Source organism: Calonectris borealis, chromosome 1 (assembly GCF_964195595.1).
Source record: "Calonectris borealis chromosome 1, bCalBor7.hap1.2, whole genome shotgun sequence".
NCBI lineage: Eukaryota > Metazoa > Chordata > Aves > Procellariiformes > Procellariidae > Calonectris > Calonectris borealis.
In genome coordinates this window covers 58470389-58489945 of record NC_134312.1, presented here as the reverse complement: position 1 = coordinate 58489945, position 19557 = coordinate 58470389, and the positions used below count along the sequence as shown (strand labels likewise).

The 19557-nt window shown below is 50.0% G+C and overlaps 1 protein-coding gene across 1 annotated transcript; it reads right to left on the bottom strand.

Annotated features, from left to right (window-relative positions):
• Positions 1-171: 171 nt before the first annotated feature.
• On the bottom strand, positions 172-19293 carry TMPRSS6 (transmembrane serine protease 6). Its single transcript, XM_075155934.1, has 17 exons — positions 19143-19293; positions 18825-18967; positions 18563-18630; positions 17143-17327; positions 14368-14409; positions 13201-13405; positions 12718-12854; positions 12028-12140; positions 11448-11557; positions 9819-9964; positions 8748-8846; positions 6503-6616; positions 6094-6210; positions 5197-5365; positions 3313-3584; positions 1927-2063; positions 172-1233 (listed from the first exon to the last, which is right to left on the bottom strand). Exons 1-17 carry the CDS (start codon positions 19288-19290, stop codon positions 1075-1077), a joined length of 2364 nt encoding a protein of 787 aa, XP_075012035.1. The 5' UTR covers positions 19291-19293; the 3' UTR covers positions 172-1074.
• Positions 19294-19557: the final 264 nt, after the last annotated feature.

Below are 19557 nucleotides of genomic sequence, written 5' to 3'. Positions count from 1 at the left end.
AGAGGGAGGGCAGGGCTGTGGAAACTTTTGCCAAGTTGCCAGTGCCAGGATTGGAGTTTGGTCAAAAAGATACAAACCCCAAGATAATTTTTAACAGAATAAGGCAAACTAGAGCCAAAAAAACCCTCAAATTAATTTTATTTCTAATTCTGGAGAGTGGTCCATTATATATGTATATACACACACACATATATATGTATATCTTTAGTAAAAAAACCAAACCCATAGCAGTCACTGTTTAAGCACTGTGCCCTTAAGCCTTCTCCTTCACCTCCTGGATTATCATCTGAGTTGGGAGGTGGAAGCAGCTGAGATGCCCTCTTGTTAAAGGTATTTAGAAGGGCTGAGGGAAGGGGATGGGAGGCTGCTCCAATGTTTTTACTGAGGGGCCGGGGCCTTTGCCTGAGGGAGTCCAAGTGCAGCAGCGGAGGCTGGGTGCTGCGCCAGCAGGGAGGCAGGACACGCGCTTGGGGGTGCGATGCTGGACTCGTGCCTGGGAGTCAGTGAGACGTGAAGAGTTGCCTGACTGAGCTGAACAGCACACGCCAGCTAAGAAAAGAAGCAATTAGGGAGATGGAAGAGGAGGAGTGATGGGAGGGGAAGGGGGAAGAAGGACGAGCAGCAGGAAGGAAGAGGGAGGCAGATTGATTTCACAGTTACTGGAATCTCTAACTACATCAGTCACATTTTCTTTCAGCAAATGTTCCAGTGTAAGATTGTGGCTGAATCACATGGTTCATGGAAAGTTCAACTCCCCTTATTCCTTTTCTCAGAAACCATCAACTTGCGACCGTTGCTGTGTGTCGTCGTGCCCCCCCCCACCCCCGCCAACTCTTTTGGAGGGATGGCCTAAAACACTTTGGGATGCTCCCTGGGAAGCACTGAGGGGGGAGAGGGTCTGCTTGCTTTTCTGTACAATCCCCAGTGCAGGCTTTTTTTACCCTGCTCAGAAGAGCATCCTGGGTCTGACAACATCCCACACAGAAACTCTCTCTGAGAGGCAAGTGAGCAAGATCAGGAATGAGTGCCACGTGAGTGTAGGTCTGATGGGGAGAAGGCAGAGATGCACTTTTCTCAGCTCATGGTTTGGTTCAGCCAGCTCAGCACTTTAGTGATCCTGGTGTATACCCCATAGTGATTTGGACGTGCGCATCCCATTCCCCAGCTGACCAAACCAGCCAGAAACCATCTGCCACTGGGTTCCTTGCAGGCCAGCGGACCTCCAGAATCACCCTAGAGAAAGGGAAAGAAAAATAGGGTGATGGTGATCCACCAGCTTCTCCTGCTGGATGATTACACTAGCTTTGAGTCCCTCTATATGCAGATTCCTGTATCCCCTCAACTCATGCCTGGGACATCTGCAACATCCCTTGTACCTTAGGCAGCTGTCAAACACAGCCTCCAGCATAAACATCCAACCCTTCATCATGCAAATTCCTCCCCCTTAGCTAGCTCCCAAGAAGCTGACAGCTCTGTTGTTTCCTTCTGCTCCGTGTGGCATTTCCAAATACATGGAGAGCAAGGAAGCTGGTGGAATTTAACTGGATACCCGGAGGGATGGGAGACAGAGGAATTCCTTGAGATTGCTAGTAATGAAGGAACAGACAGGTTACTCTGTGTGACAGATGCTAATGAGGCTGAGGGGGGAAAACTAATGTAGACTTGGAAGTGGGAGGTAAAGAGTGGAGAATGGGCTGAAATGAGAAAAGGAGAAGTTTACATGTATTTGGATCCTGTCTAAGGCAAAGGTGCTGGGAAGAAGTGGTCCTCAGAGCTGTTGTTGGCCACTTAGACCAGAGGAAGGGTTGGAGGAGTCAGGCATTTTATGGTCTTTTCACCTTTGTTTCAGGCTATGGAGTGCATTTGGGAGATTGGGACACACCCCACCTCCAGTAGTCAACCCTGATCCCACAACTCCTCTGTCACCTGGCAGGCATCTTTCTTGCCCTTGTAGTACCCAGCACACAGCATCCTGGGAGAAATCATGTAGTGATAGGCCTCGCTGCAGATGTCCTGCTGGATGAGCTGCACGTCCACCTTCTGCAGAACATTGCTGATGTGCCCTGAGGGGTAGAGCACAAAAAGCAGTGCAGGTGAGCAATGGTGGATCTTCCCACTATTTACCGCGATCCCCCAGCCCATGCCCATCTCACTGCATGCTGGAAGCTGGCATCTGAATTACTGTTCTGCTCTCCACTGGCATCGCAGTCTGACTTTCAGCAGAGCACTTCACCTGCATGGGAGGAGTAACATCCCCCTGCAGAGATATGTTGTGTGTACTTCAGCTTTTGGGATAAGGAGGATTCTGGTTTGGGTAAACCTCTGAGATGTTGGAGTTTTGGATTTGCTTCTCAATGTTAAGTTCTTCTGGCTAAGTATGCAAACCAGAAGCGTCCACTGCTGGATAGACCTCTGAGTGTTTCCATTTAGGAAGCAACTGGAGCAAGTGTGTGAGTGAAGGCACTAAGCTGACCTGATTGAGCACATCTATATTCCTGTGCCATGCGCTGCTAGAGAACAGCCTGGACCTGTTTGTTGGCCCTATGGGGAGGGAACATGAGGAGTCATGCCCATACAGCTAAACTCTTCCTCACAAAACAGAATGGATGGATCCATACCTCCCCATGGGAACAGGTCTTGGTCCATGTTGTCCCCTGGCAGTGTGCAGGCTGCCATGTGGCCAAAATGGCACCAGGGCACATGCTGACAATTACAAAGTGTGATCCTCGGGGGACAGTGCTCAGACCCTGCATTGCTCCCATCATTGAATTTACTAGTGCAGGTGTTGCTGGGGGGACCCAGGTCCTAGGGTCTTTGGCATGGGGAAAATATTGCTGCAGGGGCCGCAGACAGGTGTCCCCAGGAGACCCAGTCCTGGTTTGATGAAGAGCAGTTGTTCATCTCTACTCTCTCTGGTCAGGCTCTGTCCCTGGGGAAGGACCCAACAGGAGCCCACATATCTGTGTAGGCATAGGGTTGGGCTTTGGGACTGGGGCTGCTCCATGCTGTGACCATGGCTGAATAGCCCCTGGTCAGACCCCTAATTCCTGAAGGGCTATTCTAGCCTTTGGATGAAGGAACACATGCTGTCCCCATATAGCTTACCAGACTCTCATGCCTGCCTCTCTGAATGAGGTTTTAAGGCACTCAATAAGTAACTTTTTGGCCAACCTGTGACCCAAAATCAAAGGGGGTGAAGGAGGCATAATGATTTGGGGTGAACAGAAGTCTATTCTGCCTACCCCACATCAGAACCTATGTTTCCACTTTGGCTCTGCTACAATAGGCCACCAACAAAGACTTTGCACCTACCGCCTTCCTTGAGGGCTCCCCAGCCAGTGATCCAGCAATGAAGGCCAGGCTCAAAGAGGTGAGAAGGAGCAGGCAAGCAGATGGGCTGGATTAAGGGCGAGATGATCACAGGATGGTCCAGCTGGAGCAGGGCCACATCATAATCATGGCTGTCCTCCTCGTAATAAGGGTGAAGGAAGAGGCGGATGACCTTGAAGGACACCTCTGTGTGGCTGGTGGCATTTTGCAAGTATTTACCCAAGTAAACGGTCCAGATGGAGGCGGAGGCCAGTCTGTATGACACAGCAGAGAAGATAACTCATCACATGAACAGAAAAGGATGGGCAGAGCCTGGCTGCTTCTGTCACAGTCTTTTGAGGAGTCTCTGATATGGATGATCATCTCCCTCAGAGGGGCCTCTTTCTTTATTTGGCTACTGATTTCAAGAAACTAGGTAGTACATCACTTTGATGCCTTGACATGCCTGTACAATGGGACCAACTTTGGGCAGACACTCATACACACGGGCAACTTGCTTGTATTTGCTTATTTTCCTTAGCAAAGCAGGCTAAAAGATGTGTGTAGGTTAGACAAGCAAGTGGGGCTGGTCACATGCAAGTGACTATGATAGGGCAGAGAACAAGAACTGAGCTGGTGAAGCAAAGCTGCAAGGAGAAGAAGACATGGAGAAGGGGAGCAAACTCTGAGAAACTGCTAAGAGGGAGTGAAGCGAGAAAAGCAGCTTAGAGGTGAGGGCATTAAAAGGTATGATAGCCCTTTACAGAAGCAGGGGCTAAAGCTGAGGACAGCCTAACAAGGTGACACCTCTGAGAACAGAACAGCTAAGAGCTAACAGCCGAGGGAGACTCTGACTCCAGCAGGAGGGTGAGGAGCAGAGGGGACCTCGTCCTGGACCAGAGCAGGAGGAAGCAGGAAGAGGGCTGGTTTAGACTCAGAGTCCTGTCCACCTTTTGCCTTACATGTGCCATTTTCTCCCACACTGCCTTTCTGGGTGTGAAAAACTCCCTGGTTTGGTTTGACCATCTCTCTTGCTCCAAACTCCCCTTCAGGACTCACGTCCAGCCTATTGCCTGCACAGACTGCTGCCCATAGCACAACCCACCCCAGGCTGCTCCTCTTTTTTTCTCCTACTTCTTATCTCTCACACCACTTAAATTCCCTCTCTCTCCCTGAGAGGCACACACGTATGCCATCTAACAGGGCTGTGCTAGCTCCATCCATCCTGCATTGGGACACTCCAAAATGGCCAAATTCATGGACCACTTGAAAGGCCTGCTCCAAGTGCTGGTGGACTTCCTTGCAGGGTTGTAGGACACGGGTAGGAGCATGGCAGGAGCAGGGTAAGGTGAGAAGTGCAACCGCAAAGCAGTGCCAGTCCTACCAAGGCTGGTGTCACCATACCGAGGATGACCAGCAGCTTCTCCTCCCGGAGCTCACATTGCATCAGGAGGGAAGGGCAGCTGGGGAAGTCCAGCAGTAGTAGCTGGGGAGGTGGAGGATCCCCACTGGCAGAGGAAAAAGGGAGTTTGGAGGAGGTGGAGACTGGGCATGAAGGCGGACACTCCTTCCCCCACCCAGTCCTGTCGCCCAGCACAGCTGTGGACCTTCCTTCTCCTCACTTCTTCCCAATTTGAAAGAATGAGTGAACCCCCCTGATCTGTATGTTACTGCCATTGTTGTGGTACGTACACTGGGTAGAAGGAACTGGGGGAGAGACCATGCTTTCTCCTGAAAGGGCAGGCACGGGAAGCATGACATGGCTGCCAGATGAAGGGTGCAGCTGCCCCGTGACATTTTCACAAGCCGGATGATCCTCCCGTCATGTGTGACATGGAAGGCAATGTAAATCCTTCTGCTGTCCAGCACCCTCCCCTCTCCATTTACCTCTCATCCTGAAAGCAGTGTGCGGCTGAGACCACCCAGCGGTCAGCAATGAGTGTTCCCCCACAAATGTGGCGTCCCCGAACTTGCAGACTGGCCTGCCACGGCCATTCCCCTTCCACAGAATTTGCACCACCCACGATCCTGCTGAGAGGGGCTTGCAGCCCACAGTCTGAGGAGGAGGAGACATAGCAGGTACTTCAGGGGAGGAAGGGAACATGATATACTGTGCCTGCCCTTCCTTTCCTACTTAATTGACTGAAGTGTTTGACCTCTAATCCCTTGCCTTACCCAGCCAGCAGATGCTTTATGTACTGTCCAGGACAGGTCTGGAGAGCACTCCCTCCAAGTGCATGCCCCTGCTGATGCCTGCACAGCCTTACCCCACCTCCAGCTGCAGCCTGGGGATGCCTTCGGGGCAGCACGCTGCCTGTGCTATCTGCTGTCCCTCGCGGCCGTTCCCTTTCGCTGCCCACCGAGGCTCCAGAAATACCAAGCAGGGAAATCAAAACACAAGCTCTCTCCCTGCCAGTGACCGTGCACTCACAGGTGATTTCCCTGGCTGGAGCCATGTAGGATGACATTACTTCTCATAAGCCAGCACAGTGGTCCAACAGGCAGCCTGTGGGTAGGACCTGGCCTGTGAGACACGTCTATCTGGCCTGATGCCCCTGCCTGAAGGAGATAGGGAGCAGCTGTCCAAAGAGCAGACAATGCCTCCTGGCAGCTCCTGCAGGATGGAGCAGTGGCACTGCTGCCGTGGGGCTGGGGTAAGGAGAAGGTGGTGAAACAAGGGAGGGCGGGTGCTTATGTTGGGGTGGCGTGGGTAAAAGGGGGTGACTTGCAGCTACGTGGCATCCTGAACCTGCCTGGGTGATGTGCGACTGAACATTTCCTCACCACAGCGCTTCTCGTCAGACAGGTCCTTGCAGTCTGCAGTGGTGTCACACAGGGGGTTGGGTTTCTTCACACAGGTCCCATCTTCACAGCGGTAGGTGAAAGGACCACAGGTGACCCCTGCGAAGAGGAGCGGGAACCAGGGCTGAGGAAGGGTGGCAGGTTGCAAACACAGCCTGAAGTCTTTTGAGTGAGGGAAAGAAGGCAACAGAGAGCTTGGGGGAACTCCATAAAGGATGACAGGGAATTTCCTGAGCAAGCTTGGTCAGCTACAGAGCAAACGTTGTGAGCAGTTTGGACATGTTAACTCCCAGCTGGTGCCCTTACCTCGTAAGAGGGAAGTATGCTACCGATAGCCATGACTCAAGCATAGGGGAAGGTATTTGTCAGCCCAGCACCGTCCCCTCCCTACCTTCACTGCACTGCTCCTCGTCGCTCCCGTTGACACAGTCCAGCTGCTGATTGCAGACCCTGCTGAACTCGATGCAAGTGCTGTCCTCCTGGCACTGGAACTTTGCAGGGCACACTGCGCGGGAGGGAAGTGCTCGGGAATTAGGCATGCAAGACAAGGCGTCAGGTGTGAGGTCAGGGCCCTAAGTGCACCAGTAGGCTCCGCGACCTCATCCCCCACCTCGTAAGGATTTGGCAGCCTGTGCTTAAGACCAGCTCTGGTATAGTGCAACTGTGTAGTCTTGAAACAGACTGCCGTGAAGAGCAGCAGCCTGGTCCCCTCAGTTGCATTTCATCTGAGGTCCTTGCTATCGGTCTTTGCCTGATCTACGTTGTAGGTATGCCTGCACCCTGTCTTATACCTTGCTGATGCTGACTTAACTTTCCTTGACTTCTTGGCTTGGCCTCGGACCTGCCTCATCACTATGGACTTGTCTTGTGGTCACTGGACTCTTGGTTGACCCCACGTTACCATCACCAGACCTGGTCTGCTTGCCTTGTTCAGGTTCTGTAGGACTGCATCCCGTCTAGTGAGGTCACTGTTCCTCCTGCCTTGCTGTCACCCTCAGCTCATGGGTCACCTTCTCCTACAGAGCAGCTGCTTCCCTTGCTCTCTGATAGGTGAGTCCTGAACAATGATGGATTCCTTGATGTCCATGAGCTCTGATAGCTACTCAGGATGGAGATGGGCCTAAGGTGCCTACCCATCACAGAGTTTGACTGCTGATTACACATTTTCATAGCAGGAACTGTCCCCTTGTCCCGTGTTTGTGTGTATCTGTGTGCAACACCAAGCACGATGGGCCAGTACCTCCCGGGCATTTCCTTACTGCAACGACTACGATTTCTTCAGTAATTAGTGTGAGGCTTCCAAATGACTGGAGGTCTCAGGCAATGTGAACATTGATTTTAAAGACAGGGACTGTTCCATATGGAAATGGAGTGAATAAGCAAGGATGCAACAGCGGCAAGAGTGTAAGAAAGGAAGGAAATCACGATGTTTCTATTTACTTTTTCAAATACAAAGAGGTGTTTGAAAACACTGAGAAACAAATACTTTTTTTGTTCAGTCTTGGTCTGTGTTAACCTGTGGAACTGAATGACACAAGATATCCCTGGGTCCAAGAAGCTAACAGAATTCAAGAAAGGATTGGATATTCATAAGCATGCATATGTATCCTTGTCTGCATGAGGGAAGCAAGAAAGCCCTGATGTCAGACAGCTGGATGATGGAACAGAGTGCACCATCAAGACTGCAGACAATGCAAAACCCAGCCTCAGTGATCCTGTGCGAACTCTCACACTTCCAACACTGAATTAAAACTTCTTTGAGAAAGATTTCTTCTTCCTTTTACTTTAGACTTTTCTATACCTTCCTCTGAATCTTTCAGAATTGGCCACTGTCTACAGTGGTTCAGGGATCTTTCTGTCTGTGAAAAAACAGATGTAGGGGACAATTAATGAAAAATTAGTGGTGGCAGCAATGTGATAAGCCCCTCCCCCCTCACACCAGGGATGGGAGAGTAGATGAATTAGGTGTCATGCCTGAGCCTAAATAGCTGTTCCTATGAGAATGGGGCTTTGCAGGACTCCTGGGATGCTGGGGACAGTATCTGCATCAGCACTAATTGCTGTTGGCACGAAGAGCTGATGGCTGATTGAGGACTTAGATGCTCCCAAATTGGGGGGCTATATGTGGGTAAAGATCTGTACAGATCAAGTGTCACGAATGGCCTGGGGGGAGAGGGGAGAGAGCAAGGCAGCGGGTTGGCTCGGGGAGGTGTGGGCAAGGAGGGAGGGTTGGGAAGGGGATGCTGAGTGGTATGACAGCAGAGGGGGCTGTAGGCCAGGGCTGAGGTTGATCGTCGGGCCTGGGTGGGGGGAAAGCAGGACAAGGTGGAGGACAGCCTGGGCAGGGGCCTTCTTTCAGGCTGCCTGGAGGTCTTGGTGCATGGGTATCAGGGGTTTCTCCCAGGAAGACTGTGCGGTGCACAGGAGCAAGAAGTGTTGTTGCTCCTCCCCGAGCAGGCTGAAGCCACCTGGCAGTGGGATGAGCTTTTATGCATGCAGGGTTTTAAGCTCCTGGAGGGGAGGTACAAGGCGGTACCTAGGCCAACTGAATACTCCCCATCTCTCCCTAGCTTTGGAGGAGAAAGGGACTGTGTTCTGCTGAGACTAGCGACCAGCGGGGAGAAGAAATCACTCACCACAATTTCTCTCATCCAGCCCATTGGGGCAATCTTTGATCCCGTCACAGGCTGGGACGCACAAGCCGTTCACCGAACACAGGAACTCCCCGGGACAGGCTGTGAAACCACCAGAGAGTAGTTAGTCCCCAGTGACTGGAAACCTCCTTGCAGCAGAGCACCATGGCTTGAAAGTGGAGCGTGGAGCCGCACACCTTCCTGACCACACGTGTGCTGCAGCAGCATGCCAGCGGCACTCGCTGCGCTCCCCAGAATCTGTCACGTCATCTGCTCTGAACAAGGGCAAATGGAGCCAGGCTATGCACCAGGGGAAGGAGGGCTCTTTCCCTGTTTCCCTTTGTATCAATGGGCAAGAGCCAAGACAACCACCCGCCTGGCGTGCTATACCTCTGGGTTAGCGCTGTTTTGTAACTCCTGAATGCTCCGGGAAAGCTGAAATAAGTTCTTTGGAGTTGTTATTAAAACTTGGTCGGGGCCTTGAAGGGGTTGGTGTTAGACACGTGTTGGTAGGTGCACGTATTCAGGGACTGGTATGCATTACAGGCACCTTTTAGGAGGGAGATGGGGGAACCTTGGAAAGACAATTGTGGGCGTGCATTTGCATATGTGCGTATGCATATTTGTGTGTGGTTTTATTTGTCTCTCACTTGCACGAATTCCAAGGTGAGCAGGAAACAGCTCTCTCAAAGAGCCCTTATAATCGAAATAAAAGTCGCTTCAAGTCAGAGATGGTCTCTCATTGAATTCCCAAGGCCAGTCTGTGATGCGGGCACAGGGTGAGCCTGCAGACAACTCTCTGAAGCTGGGCTGCGGCGCATGGATGCTCTGGTAACATGAGGCAGGGCCACATGTGCAGAAGCAGCTTCGCACGTAAATGCCTCTTCTTTTTGGCAGATCAGGGGTGTGTGCGTCATCGCATTTGTCAGCGTGTGCCTGAAGCGCAGATGGCACCTAGGGCTCACGGGTTGTGTCTTGTGTTTCTCCTAACACAAGCCAAGTGCACAAGGGCTGCTGGCAGCCAACTGGGACCCCCACCACCCCACTAAGGAGCAAGGAGGAGCCTGAACTTACGGTCAGATAGGTTGTACAGGCTGTAAGCTGCCTGTACGCCGGGGCCGGTTAAGGAGATCTGCGAGGTGAAGGTGATGGTGATGTCAGCTGAGGATGTGACTGGGATCCGCTCGGCGTAGGCTTGCAGGGTCCGCAGGCCACACAACCTGAGGAGCAAATACAGGCGGGATGTCCCGGACAGGGAGAGAGGAGAAGACAACAAAGTGGGGCAAGGGTGGTCGGTGGGGCTGGGGTGCGAAGGGGGCCACACAGAGTGGGTGTGTGTGGGAAGCTGGGAAGGCAAAATGCCTTCAATATGTCATGAGATTATGAAGGATCAATGGGAAAAGGCTGCGATTTAAACCCATGCCCTGTTAACATGTGGGAGAGCTGACACTGGACTATGGTATGCCTGGTCACATCTTGGTGACTGAGCAAGACCAGGATGAGGAGGGAGTAACCCGGGTGAAACAAGGGGTCCTCTCTAGGTGCAAGGCAGCATAACTAACCTAGGGGCTCCCCCAAAATGGCTGAAGAAGTGAGGTGAGGAAGCCCCAGAAATAAACAGGTCTGAAAACACCACCACACGTGAATGCTGTGGTGGGAACTGATGCAGAGAGAGGGGAAACAACTGGAATGGCCGTGATATTCAGCACTAAATAACTGGGGGCAACAGGACAAAATTAGGCCTGACGAACAGGACAAAAACAGTCTATGGATATGGTGACCCACTTCTACCCTCAGGCCATATGCGAGTCCAGAGTGACCCTATTATCTTTGGACATTTCCCACTTTCTGGGCAAGCTCTGAATTCAGGCCACACAAAGCAATTCAGTTCTTACATTTATCTTCCTGAAGAAGCCATGTTGTAGAAACTGTGGCGCTGACAGTTTAAGAGAGGAGAGCAGGGAGAGAAAAAGTGAAAATCCCAAGCCAGGGGAACGTAGATTCTGGATCAGACCCTTCAGAAGAAAAGACATTACCCCCACAGGAGCAGTGGAGAGGAAGTTAATGAGATGGGCTGGGGGAGGTTTTGGAGGGAAAGGGGAAATTTTGCAGTAAGTGGGAGGAAAAACAAAAGCCATCCAGCTCAGAGCCTGCTTTGAGGAGATGGAAGCAGAGCAGCTCTTGGTCCTTTGCACCTGGGCAGTGGTGGGGAGCAGCCCCAGATGCGTATGGATGCTGATTTTGGGAAGTCCCGCAGGGGGGAAGTGGCTGTAATCAAAGCAGGAGGATAGGGAGCTAGGTGGAAGATCTGTACAGAGGTGGATGAGAGGCAATGGCACACACAGATAATATTGCAGAGGTAATGACAGGCAGATTTGCAAACACAGGAGACGTGGGAGGACGCCAACGCTACACACACAGGAGAAAACTAGGAAGCCTGATGCAAACAGCAAGACGGAGAAGGCAGGCTGGTAGCTCGAAGGAAATCTATAATAATGTGCTCACCGGGGAGCCTGCAAACAACGGGCTGAAAGAGAAGTAGACAAGCAAGAGGCACCACACAAACAGTGTCTGCTGAGTGTGGTGATGGGCTCTCCTTCCTCAGACCTGGTGGCTGAAGTGAACAGGAAATCTGCAGAAGTTTAACACCAGTTTAATCCCACGTGGGAAGTGAGAGACAGAGACCAAGACTCCAGCACACACCTTCTGTTCTGAATTATCCACTGGCCTTGGGTACAGGGCAGGTCATGCTTCTGTCTGCTGAGCGCGTAGGCATCGAACCACAAGGTGACCCCATAGTTGAGGGATGGGACCTGCAGGCAAGGGGGTCCAGAGCAGAGTGGAGATGGCTCCTATGAGTGTTGCAGCCCACTCCAAATGCCAGAAACAAGCAGGGTAGGTGTGAAGGGGAGAGCTGCCAATTCACACATTGCAAGACAGAAGGAAGCACCGTCTAAACTGGGGCCATGCCGCAGCCCAGGGTGGCTCTGCTGCCGGTCTCAAAGCATGGTAATTCCTAGCAATTTGGTTCTGCCTTGAAGAACTCCTCTGGAGACCAGATTTCAGATTCCTCCTCAGCTATGGCATCTCTGCTCCGGCATGCAATATTAGAGTCCTGCCCCTTCAGAAACACACATTATGTGGAGGCTAGGCAGGCTGCCACCCTCTGCTTGCTTCTCATGACGATCTGACTGAGACCGCTGTCCGTACTCCCCTGTAATGTGGGGAGTGCCACGTGGGTTTCAGGGATGGGGTGGATGCTCTTGTGGGAGCTGGCTCTTACCGTCATGTGCCAGGTGCACTGCGTATTGGGTGAGTAGTAACTGGGGTAGTGTGGGGTGCCGATCTTCCCCTGCTGCTCCAGGCCTTCCCGCAGAGTTATATTCACTTCACAGGCTGTAAATGCAGACGTTCAAAGCCCTGCTACCTGTCAGCTCAACCTCAGTCTGGGGTTGCCGTGTACTCATCACGTTGTAGGAAGGGAGAAAAGGGGCTCTAAGACCTGATGCTAAAGGTGACTGGGATGTTCTACCGTCCCCCCTCAAGGGGCCATTTCCACCTGGTGAGACTTTTAGCCTCCTCCTCTTGCTCAGAGAAGGGTAATGGTAACGTATATTGCTGCTTTAGACTCTTATATTGAATTGACATTTATCTGCGAGTGCATCTGGACATGATGTCCAGGCCACATCTGGTCTGTCCATGCATGTGAGCTTGGGCTTGCTCCTAAAGTATCACGATAACTCAGGCTCTGCTTGCCAGAGCCCGGCTGTAAAGACTCACGCCGGATGCTAACGTATGAGTCCAGGTGAGGGAGAAACATCTAACCTGCTTTTTACTGATCACCTCTACTCTTGCAATCTAGAGTGAATTCTGCCCCTAATGGGGATGGAGCACTCTAGGAGCGGTGATGTTGTAGGAGATAACCTGTCTCCTTCCTGTATCTCTGTGCCCCTCATCCTCCAGCCTTCCTCACCTTCCAGGGGCACCACCTGTGCTGAGAGGATGAAGGGGTCATAGTAGCTGTACATGGCTTTCTTCCACACAATGGACATGACAGGGCCTGATGAAAGGACTTCCACAACGGGTTCCTGCCGGCTGCAGCCATAGATCCTGAGGGAAAAGAGATAAAAGGATGGAAGTGAAACATGCAACAAACAAACGAAAGAGAAGAACAAGAGAGAGAGACAACGGCATCCACAGCACATGCCTGCTGTGAGGCACTAACTGAATCAAATAAAGGGCCAGCAGAGAGACAGCTCGTGCTGCTGTAATCTCTCAGACTGCACTGCTGGCTGTGTGATATCCCACATCACTGACTTCAGCTGATCAGCGAGAGGCAGGTTCTGCATCAAAGAGAATTTCCTCTGATGTAGTCTAACACCTTCCCCTGCTGTGGTGCGTCGTGCCATCCTGCCCGGCTTCCCCGCCGTGCTCGCCCAGCTCAGGAGCTACCTACGAGGTGATGAGGTGTTTCTCCAGGGGCCCGGCTGCGTCATACATAGCCAGGCGATCCCTGCAGTCTAGGAGAGTCCACTCCAGGCGTAGCTTGATCATGTAGCCCTCGAGGCCGTGGAGGTGCCAAAGACAACTGGAGGCCAGGTAGTCAGGGCCCTCCAGCCTTAGAACATCATCCTCCTGGACATAGCTGTACCTGTAGCAACCTGAATCCAGGGGAAAGATACAGGGATTTAAACCTCAGGGTGATGTAAACGGGGGCAAGAGGGGCTTAGGAGTGGTTGTAAGGGAAATTAAGATATAGGATTGTCACTTGGGATATCAGTGTGAGCTTTATTTCGGGGTAAGGCTGACTCATCCCAATGATCTCAGTTTACTTTTACATATGTTGCGGTGGCACCGGTCCCCTCGTACCAGTGCCCCAGTTTTTCTCTGTAAGAACTGTCCCCTCTCCGTTGGTTAAGCCAATACTGCTTCAGGCTTTAAATATCAGCACAACACAGTTATCTTCCACTGGTTTAATTTTCTTTTTCACCTTTTTCACCTCTCACCCCCATATTCTTCCTGCCTTTACATCACCTCAACTGATTTCCAGGTTTCAGGAGGTTTCCAGACGAGGATTTTTGAGTAAAACTCAGCTTAAAGGTGAGTTTCTAATATCATATCTAATGCAAGCTGCCAGCCACAGCACTTACAACACTGCCTGAAATTACTAAAAGCACCTTCAAACATCTCTAAGACAACAGATTCCTAAATGACTGACACTACATCCAGTGCAGAGCCATGCAGGAAACCCCCACCCCACTCAGTAGGTTTTCATGGGGCCTGGAATTAGCACCGCTGTATCAGTATATCAATCTATTTGACAGGACTTATCAGGACAGGGGCAAGACTTTACTAAGGCGGCTGCACTGCCGCTGGGAGCTGGTATCTCTGCAGAGCAGTGGGCTACTGGGGCAGAGGTGTCAGGATGCTTAGAGCAGTCCAGCATGTAGCTGCATCATGTAGTTTGGATCTGGCCAAGCAGCGGCACTGGTGCTCCCTTGCTACTGTTCTCATCTCCCCTTCCTAGGATTTACAACTCCAGGAAGCCAACAAGCTTTCTGTCCCCTGTAAAAATCCCTCCCATAAAGTCACAAACTCAAAAGGAAAGGAAAACATAGCCTACCCAGAGTGGATTTCAGCACTACTATGTCTTTCATACTGGATTCTGTTAGAAAGGAAATATATAAAGGAAGATAAACAAAAAGATAAACTGGTAGTATCTGAATGCTAGCATGGCAGGTGATGACTCCCTTCCTTCCTATGTACATGACTCACAACTTTGGCATGGGGCATCCTCCAGGTATTTCTCTGTCTGCTCTTGGGGACCCGTTTCAGCCATGCCTTCCCCACCCCATCTCTCTGGGAAATCTCTCTGGCGTCTGCCCCAAATCCAACAGCCCCAATTCATGTTTTCCAGCCCACTACGGGCTTCTTTGCCTTATTTTCTTGCCCATTTCGTGTGCTATTCCAAGACCTCTTCCTCTTCCCAGGAGAAGCTGCATTGCTTCAGGCAGCCATCCCCCTCCCCTGCCAGTCACACCACAGGGCACAACCCCAATTCCCAGAGCCTTCACCATCTGCTCACCCCTCCCCTGCTCTCCTAGTTTAAATAACCCACACTGAAAAGCATGGGAGTTACTGAAGGTGGGGAGGGAGGTCTCTTTCGATGACCACTGGTTGATGAACTACTCAACATCCTTATAGAGTCCACCTCTGGAGAAGGGAGATGCAGAGAAAGCCACCAGCAAGGACTACAAATCTGTGCAAAACAGAGTCACAGGGTGGACAATGCTTTTAGGAGAGCTGGGCTTTGCTCCAGCCTCCCAGCTGAACTGGGAGCGGCCAGAGATCAGGTGCTACTGGGAATAATTGCCAAAATAAAAGGCACCGTGAGGTCAGTTGGGTGTGAGAATTGCTGGTGGGGGCTTGCCTAGGTCAGGGCTTTAGTCTTTTGTGGCTCCTAAGCAGAGCTTGCAATTCTGTGGGGAGAGCTGAGCAGTTTTGTCACGGCAAAAACAGATGTTGTGGAAAAGATGATCCTGCAGGCTCCTAGAGAAGCTCATGTGCTGTAGGGAAGGATGGATGCTGAGCTGATATTAAGTACTCTTTTACCTGAAGGTAATAAAACTGAGTTCCTTTAAGGAGAAGGAAGTCCTGAAACTCTTTGGGGGAAAGGGGAGGCTAGTGTCCTGGGGCGAGTGTAGCTGTTGTGAAAATAAAGCATTGGAGAGGTTCCTGCGTTAGTCAGTGGTTTGCAGCTCTGTGTCTTAAGGCAGGCTGCAGCGAGACTTAATGTTTAGGTCAGCAGATGAGTCTGTCAGAAAGCAATGAAGTGCTAATGACTTGCTATTAGCTAGCTATTTTTTCACTCTAATTTTACAGAGCAAATAAAGTCAGAGGTTAAGTCACTGGCTTGAAGTCGCCCTAGCCCAGCAGTATAAGAGGTTTCAGGCTTTTGCCTTAGTTGCTAGACTGTGCTTCTGACCGGAGAGGGAGGTGGAAAGGACTAGGGAAAGCAAAAGGAGCTGGAGAAACTACAACTGGTGTGTAAATTCCAAAATAGAAAGAAGTGTGCTCTGCTGAAATGAATAAAACAGTGAAATAGATGCAAAGGGAATAAGAGGGAATTGGGGACTGCTAAAAGAATGGCACCATCCTTTTTATTTGTTTAAGAGCTACATTATGAAGTGAGTAAATAAAGGGAAAATGCTAGATGGGCTGGCTTGGAAGCATTTAGCATATTATCTTATGATATCTTTCTTAAGAAAGTTAATTTAAGTTGGCTGAGCATAAGGTCTGGTATGCTGGAAACAAATCATAAGTAAAAGTAAGTGACTAATGGTAACTGCGTGAGAAGATGTCTTCATGAGATGCTAATGCAGCTTCAGAATAAGATCTTAACATGATGGTCTGGATGAGGGAGTGAAAATCATTTTGAGAAAATAAAATTTTCTTTGGGGACACCAAAAAAATAACCCCTAAAACAAAACAATTGAGATGTGGAGGGAAAAGTTAAAGAAAATATGGGTGGGATATATTAAAGTAAGATTCGCCTTAGAAAAATGCAAGATAACATGTCTGGGGAAAAAAACTTGGTGATGTAACATTTCATGGGAAGAAGAAACTTGGAAATGAGAGTCCCAAGGGGAGAGAAGAAACACAACGTATTTTAAAAACTGTGAGGTCTGGGGCTCTGTAAGAGGGATCAGATCATGCTGAGAAGTTAAGTTCCATTATAAAGACCAAATAAAAATTCCATTGGACTTGGATGCATTGAATATAGACATATCTCTAGTCCTTTATCTAACACCTATTTTAGAGCAGTTCTGTAGGGGTGGCTTTTTAAACAGGTTGTGATCTTCACTGTAGGCAACAGTAAATAATCCTTAAAATCATATGTCAAGAACTGAAGTGGCAACAATGCTTTGTCTCAGGGGAAGACTAGTGGTGACTCAGGTACGTTGCCTTTGTTCTTCTCTCAATCAAGTAGCCTGGAATAATCTCCCAAAGGAAAGTAGGAAACCTAATTGCTCGCTATTTTTGAGCTGAGCTAATCAAAGTAATGACCTATGTAAGATCTTACTCCACAGAAGCCAAAGCTGATGGGAGAAGGAATTAAAAAAAAAGTTACGTAGCTGGTCATGGTCAGCTGTATCTCCCATAATCTTTAATCCTTCAAAGGAAGGATGCTTTTTTTTATCAAACTTCAGTTCTCCTCTATCAGGAAGAAATACGTGTAATTTTATCTCCTGATACTCATTTTTTCCCTATCCTCTTCAGGTTTCCCCTACCCCTTCAGTAGTGACTTCTGGCCTTTTCTCCTAACCTCCTTTCTGCATCTTCTAAATCTTGGAGCATTTCTGACTGCTCAGGCCATAGCTGAGCAGCTGGTACTTACCCAGCAGAACCAGCGAGTCTGGGTTGACCCTGTACTCCGTCTGGTAGGACAGGCTGCCCGAGCTATTGAAGCTGGTGGAGAGCTCTTGGTGGAGCATTGTGTTCACCTTCTCAGCAGTCACCTCCTTCTGATGAGTCTCAGGAATTTGGAGGGTAAACCAGAAGAAGAAGGTCAGAGCCCCCTCCCTAACAGAGAAATAACATGTTAAATATCCTCTCTCTTCCTCTCGAGAATCACTGGAAAGGCAAACCCCAGAGATTAACTCCTGATTGTTTTTCCACAAATCAGACTGTGTGGACTTTCCAGCTTACTGCTGTGACCCAGAGGAACCACTCTGAGTGGGGCAGGAGAGCTGCTACGTCCATGGTGCTAGTTAATGCTCAGTCCTTAGGGGGAGGAAGCCATTTTATGCCATCTGGCTTTAGTGATGACCATACGTGGTCAAACTAATGTGATAATTAATCAAGACTAGTCTAATGAGTAGTCTCATTTCAGGTAGAAATGACCTTTGGTTACTACTGACCAGGAGTTGAAAAGAAATACTGAAGACTTCATTGTCTCACCTCCCAGTGGTGACAAGTGGATGATTTATGACTCAGTACCTTACCGCAAGCCATTAATGCTGGGCAGGCTCAAGCTGCAGAAGACTGTGACTGGGAAAGCTCTGTTCAACCAGCTGGCAGAGAAAATTGGCTGGGGCAGGGGGAAGAGATGTTGAAACAAACCTTAGTTCAGTAAAAGGCTAGAGGAAGAATTGCAAGTGAAACTTTTCTTTCCCCAGTTGAAAATGGAGTTGCATCAAAATTGGAATTTTCCTTAGCTGCAGGACAAATTTAGGGGTGTAGTTTTCCATGGAAGAAAAAAATCAGAAGCAAATGTATACGTCAGTTTGGAAGTTATTCCTGCTTTCTTGGTCTACTGTGATGACCTGCAAAGCTGTAGTACCACATCTGTCCCATTCCACTGTTACCCTATTCCCAGGGGGATCGTGCTTCTTGGCTGGAATACCTTTTCTATGGTGCATTCTGACCTCTCCCTTCTGGTGCCTAGAATCAGGCCATAAAATGACTTTCTTGAATTTAGAGAAATTAATTTCCAGCTGCTTAGTTTCTACTGAGAATGCCAAGCCCAGATTTTTTTTCAGTTCTTTCCAGTGAATTTTTTTCCTCTCTTGAACTTTCGCCTCTCTGAAAAATTGCTCAGTTTTGGCTTTTCATCATGACCTCAGATGAACATGAACATCAAAATATCCCCAGCTCTGTCATGCTGGAACCATTCTGGTTCTGGACTGCCCAGCCTAGCCTACAGCTCATGATGGGGACTGCAGCAGTTTATCTTGGTCAGATTTCAGTGAAACAGAGTACAATTGACTGGAAGCTTTCACACATGAACAAGCAAAAATGCTCTGGGTGCTACTCACCCAAAGGCATACACTGTGCTCGAGTTGTAATATCGACCCAGCTCTGTGGCACGAATCAGTTCCTTCAGCTGCAACGAGAATGTCATCTGATAACTACCGCGCAATGTTACAGTGGAAAAGGACCTATGGCCAACCCTATATTTCATCCCTCTTGCTGTACAGGCCCACCAAGTCTGTCACTTGCATGGGGGTGCCTGGCCCCTTCCTCCTTCTACTCACTGAACTGCCTCAGGGCCAGCTCTGGTCATGAAAGTGTCCTCACCATCTTCTGGAGCTTAGCTGACTCCAACCAGAAGGCTCTGGACTCCACCTGCCCAAGGTCCGGGGAGTATTGGCGATTGAGGACCTGGAGGCTGCCAGAGTAAAACTGCAGGACGGCTGGTTCCAGGTGCCACGGTCTGTAGTCTGCCAACAGAAGACACTACTGGATTACCTTGCTGATATGTAGGAGAGAGGGGTTTACCTCTGTGTATGAGTCTGTAAAGATCACCCAGAGTCACTAATGCGCTTTGGGCTGGGCATTGCCTTGACTACACCCCATCCACCTCCTGCGTGGGGACAAAACATGTTGAATTTTTACCTAGGAAATACCAAGTTGCTGCAGCAGCTCCAGCCAGCAAAAGAAAGGCTATCCCGAGAGGCACATAGCGGAGGCAGTCACGTGAGTTAGTCTCTGATTCGTCCTTTGAGAGGGAGTTGGCATCTTCCTCCTGTTCCTCGGCCTCCATCAGGGGCATCTAGTGACACAGCACACCATGGTCAGGCTGGGTTTTCTGTATCCCTTTGTATCTGTCTCTGGAGGTGCTCTGAGCTCTGTGCTCTCTGTGCTCCTCTCCCAAGATCTATAGCCCCAAGAGATCTGTGTGCTAACCATCAAAGACTTTGCTCAGTGCAAATGTGAGTAAAACTCCTAAATCAGTGGGAGACAGGCTTCCAGGACACTGTCCTGTCTATACCTCCTGGGTAATCCCTCAATTTTCAAGGCGTTCCCTCGG

Coding starts and splice junctions, on each gene's coding strand:
- TMPRSS6 (XM_075155934.1), bottom strand. CDS start 19,290: ATGGAGGCCGAGGAACAGGAGGAAGATGCCAACTCCCTCTCAAAGGAC. Junction 18,968..19,142: donor AGCAACTTGGTATTTCCTAG/GTAAAAATTCAA, acceptor TTCTGTTGGCAG/ACTACAGACCGTGGCACCTG. Junction 14,410..17,142: donor AGACTCGCTGGTTCTGCTGG/GTAAGTACCAGC, acceptor CCTTTCTAACAG/AATCCAGTATGAAAGACATA.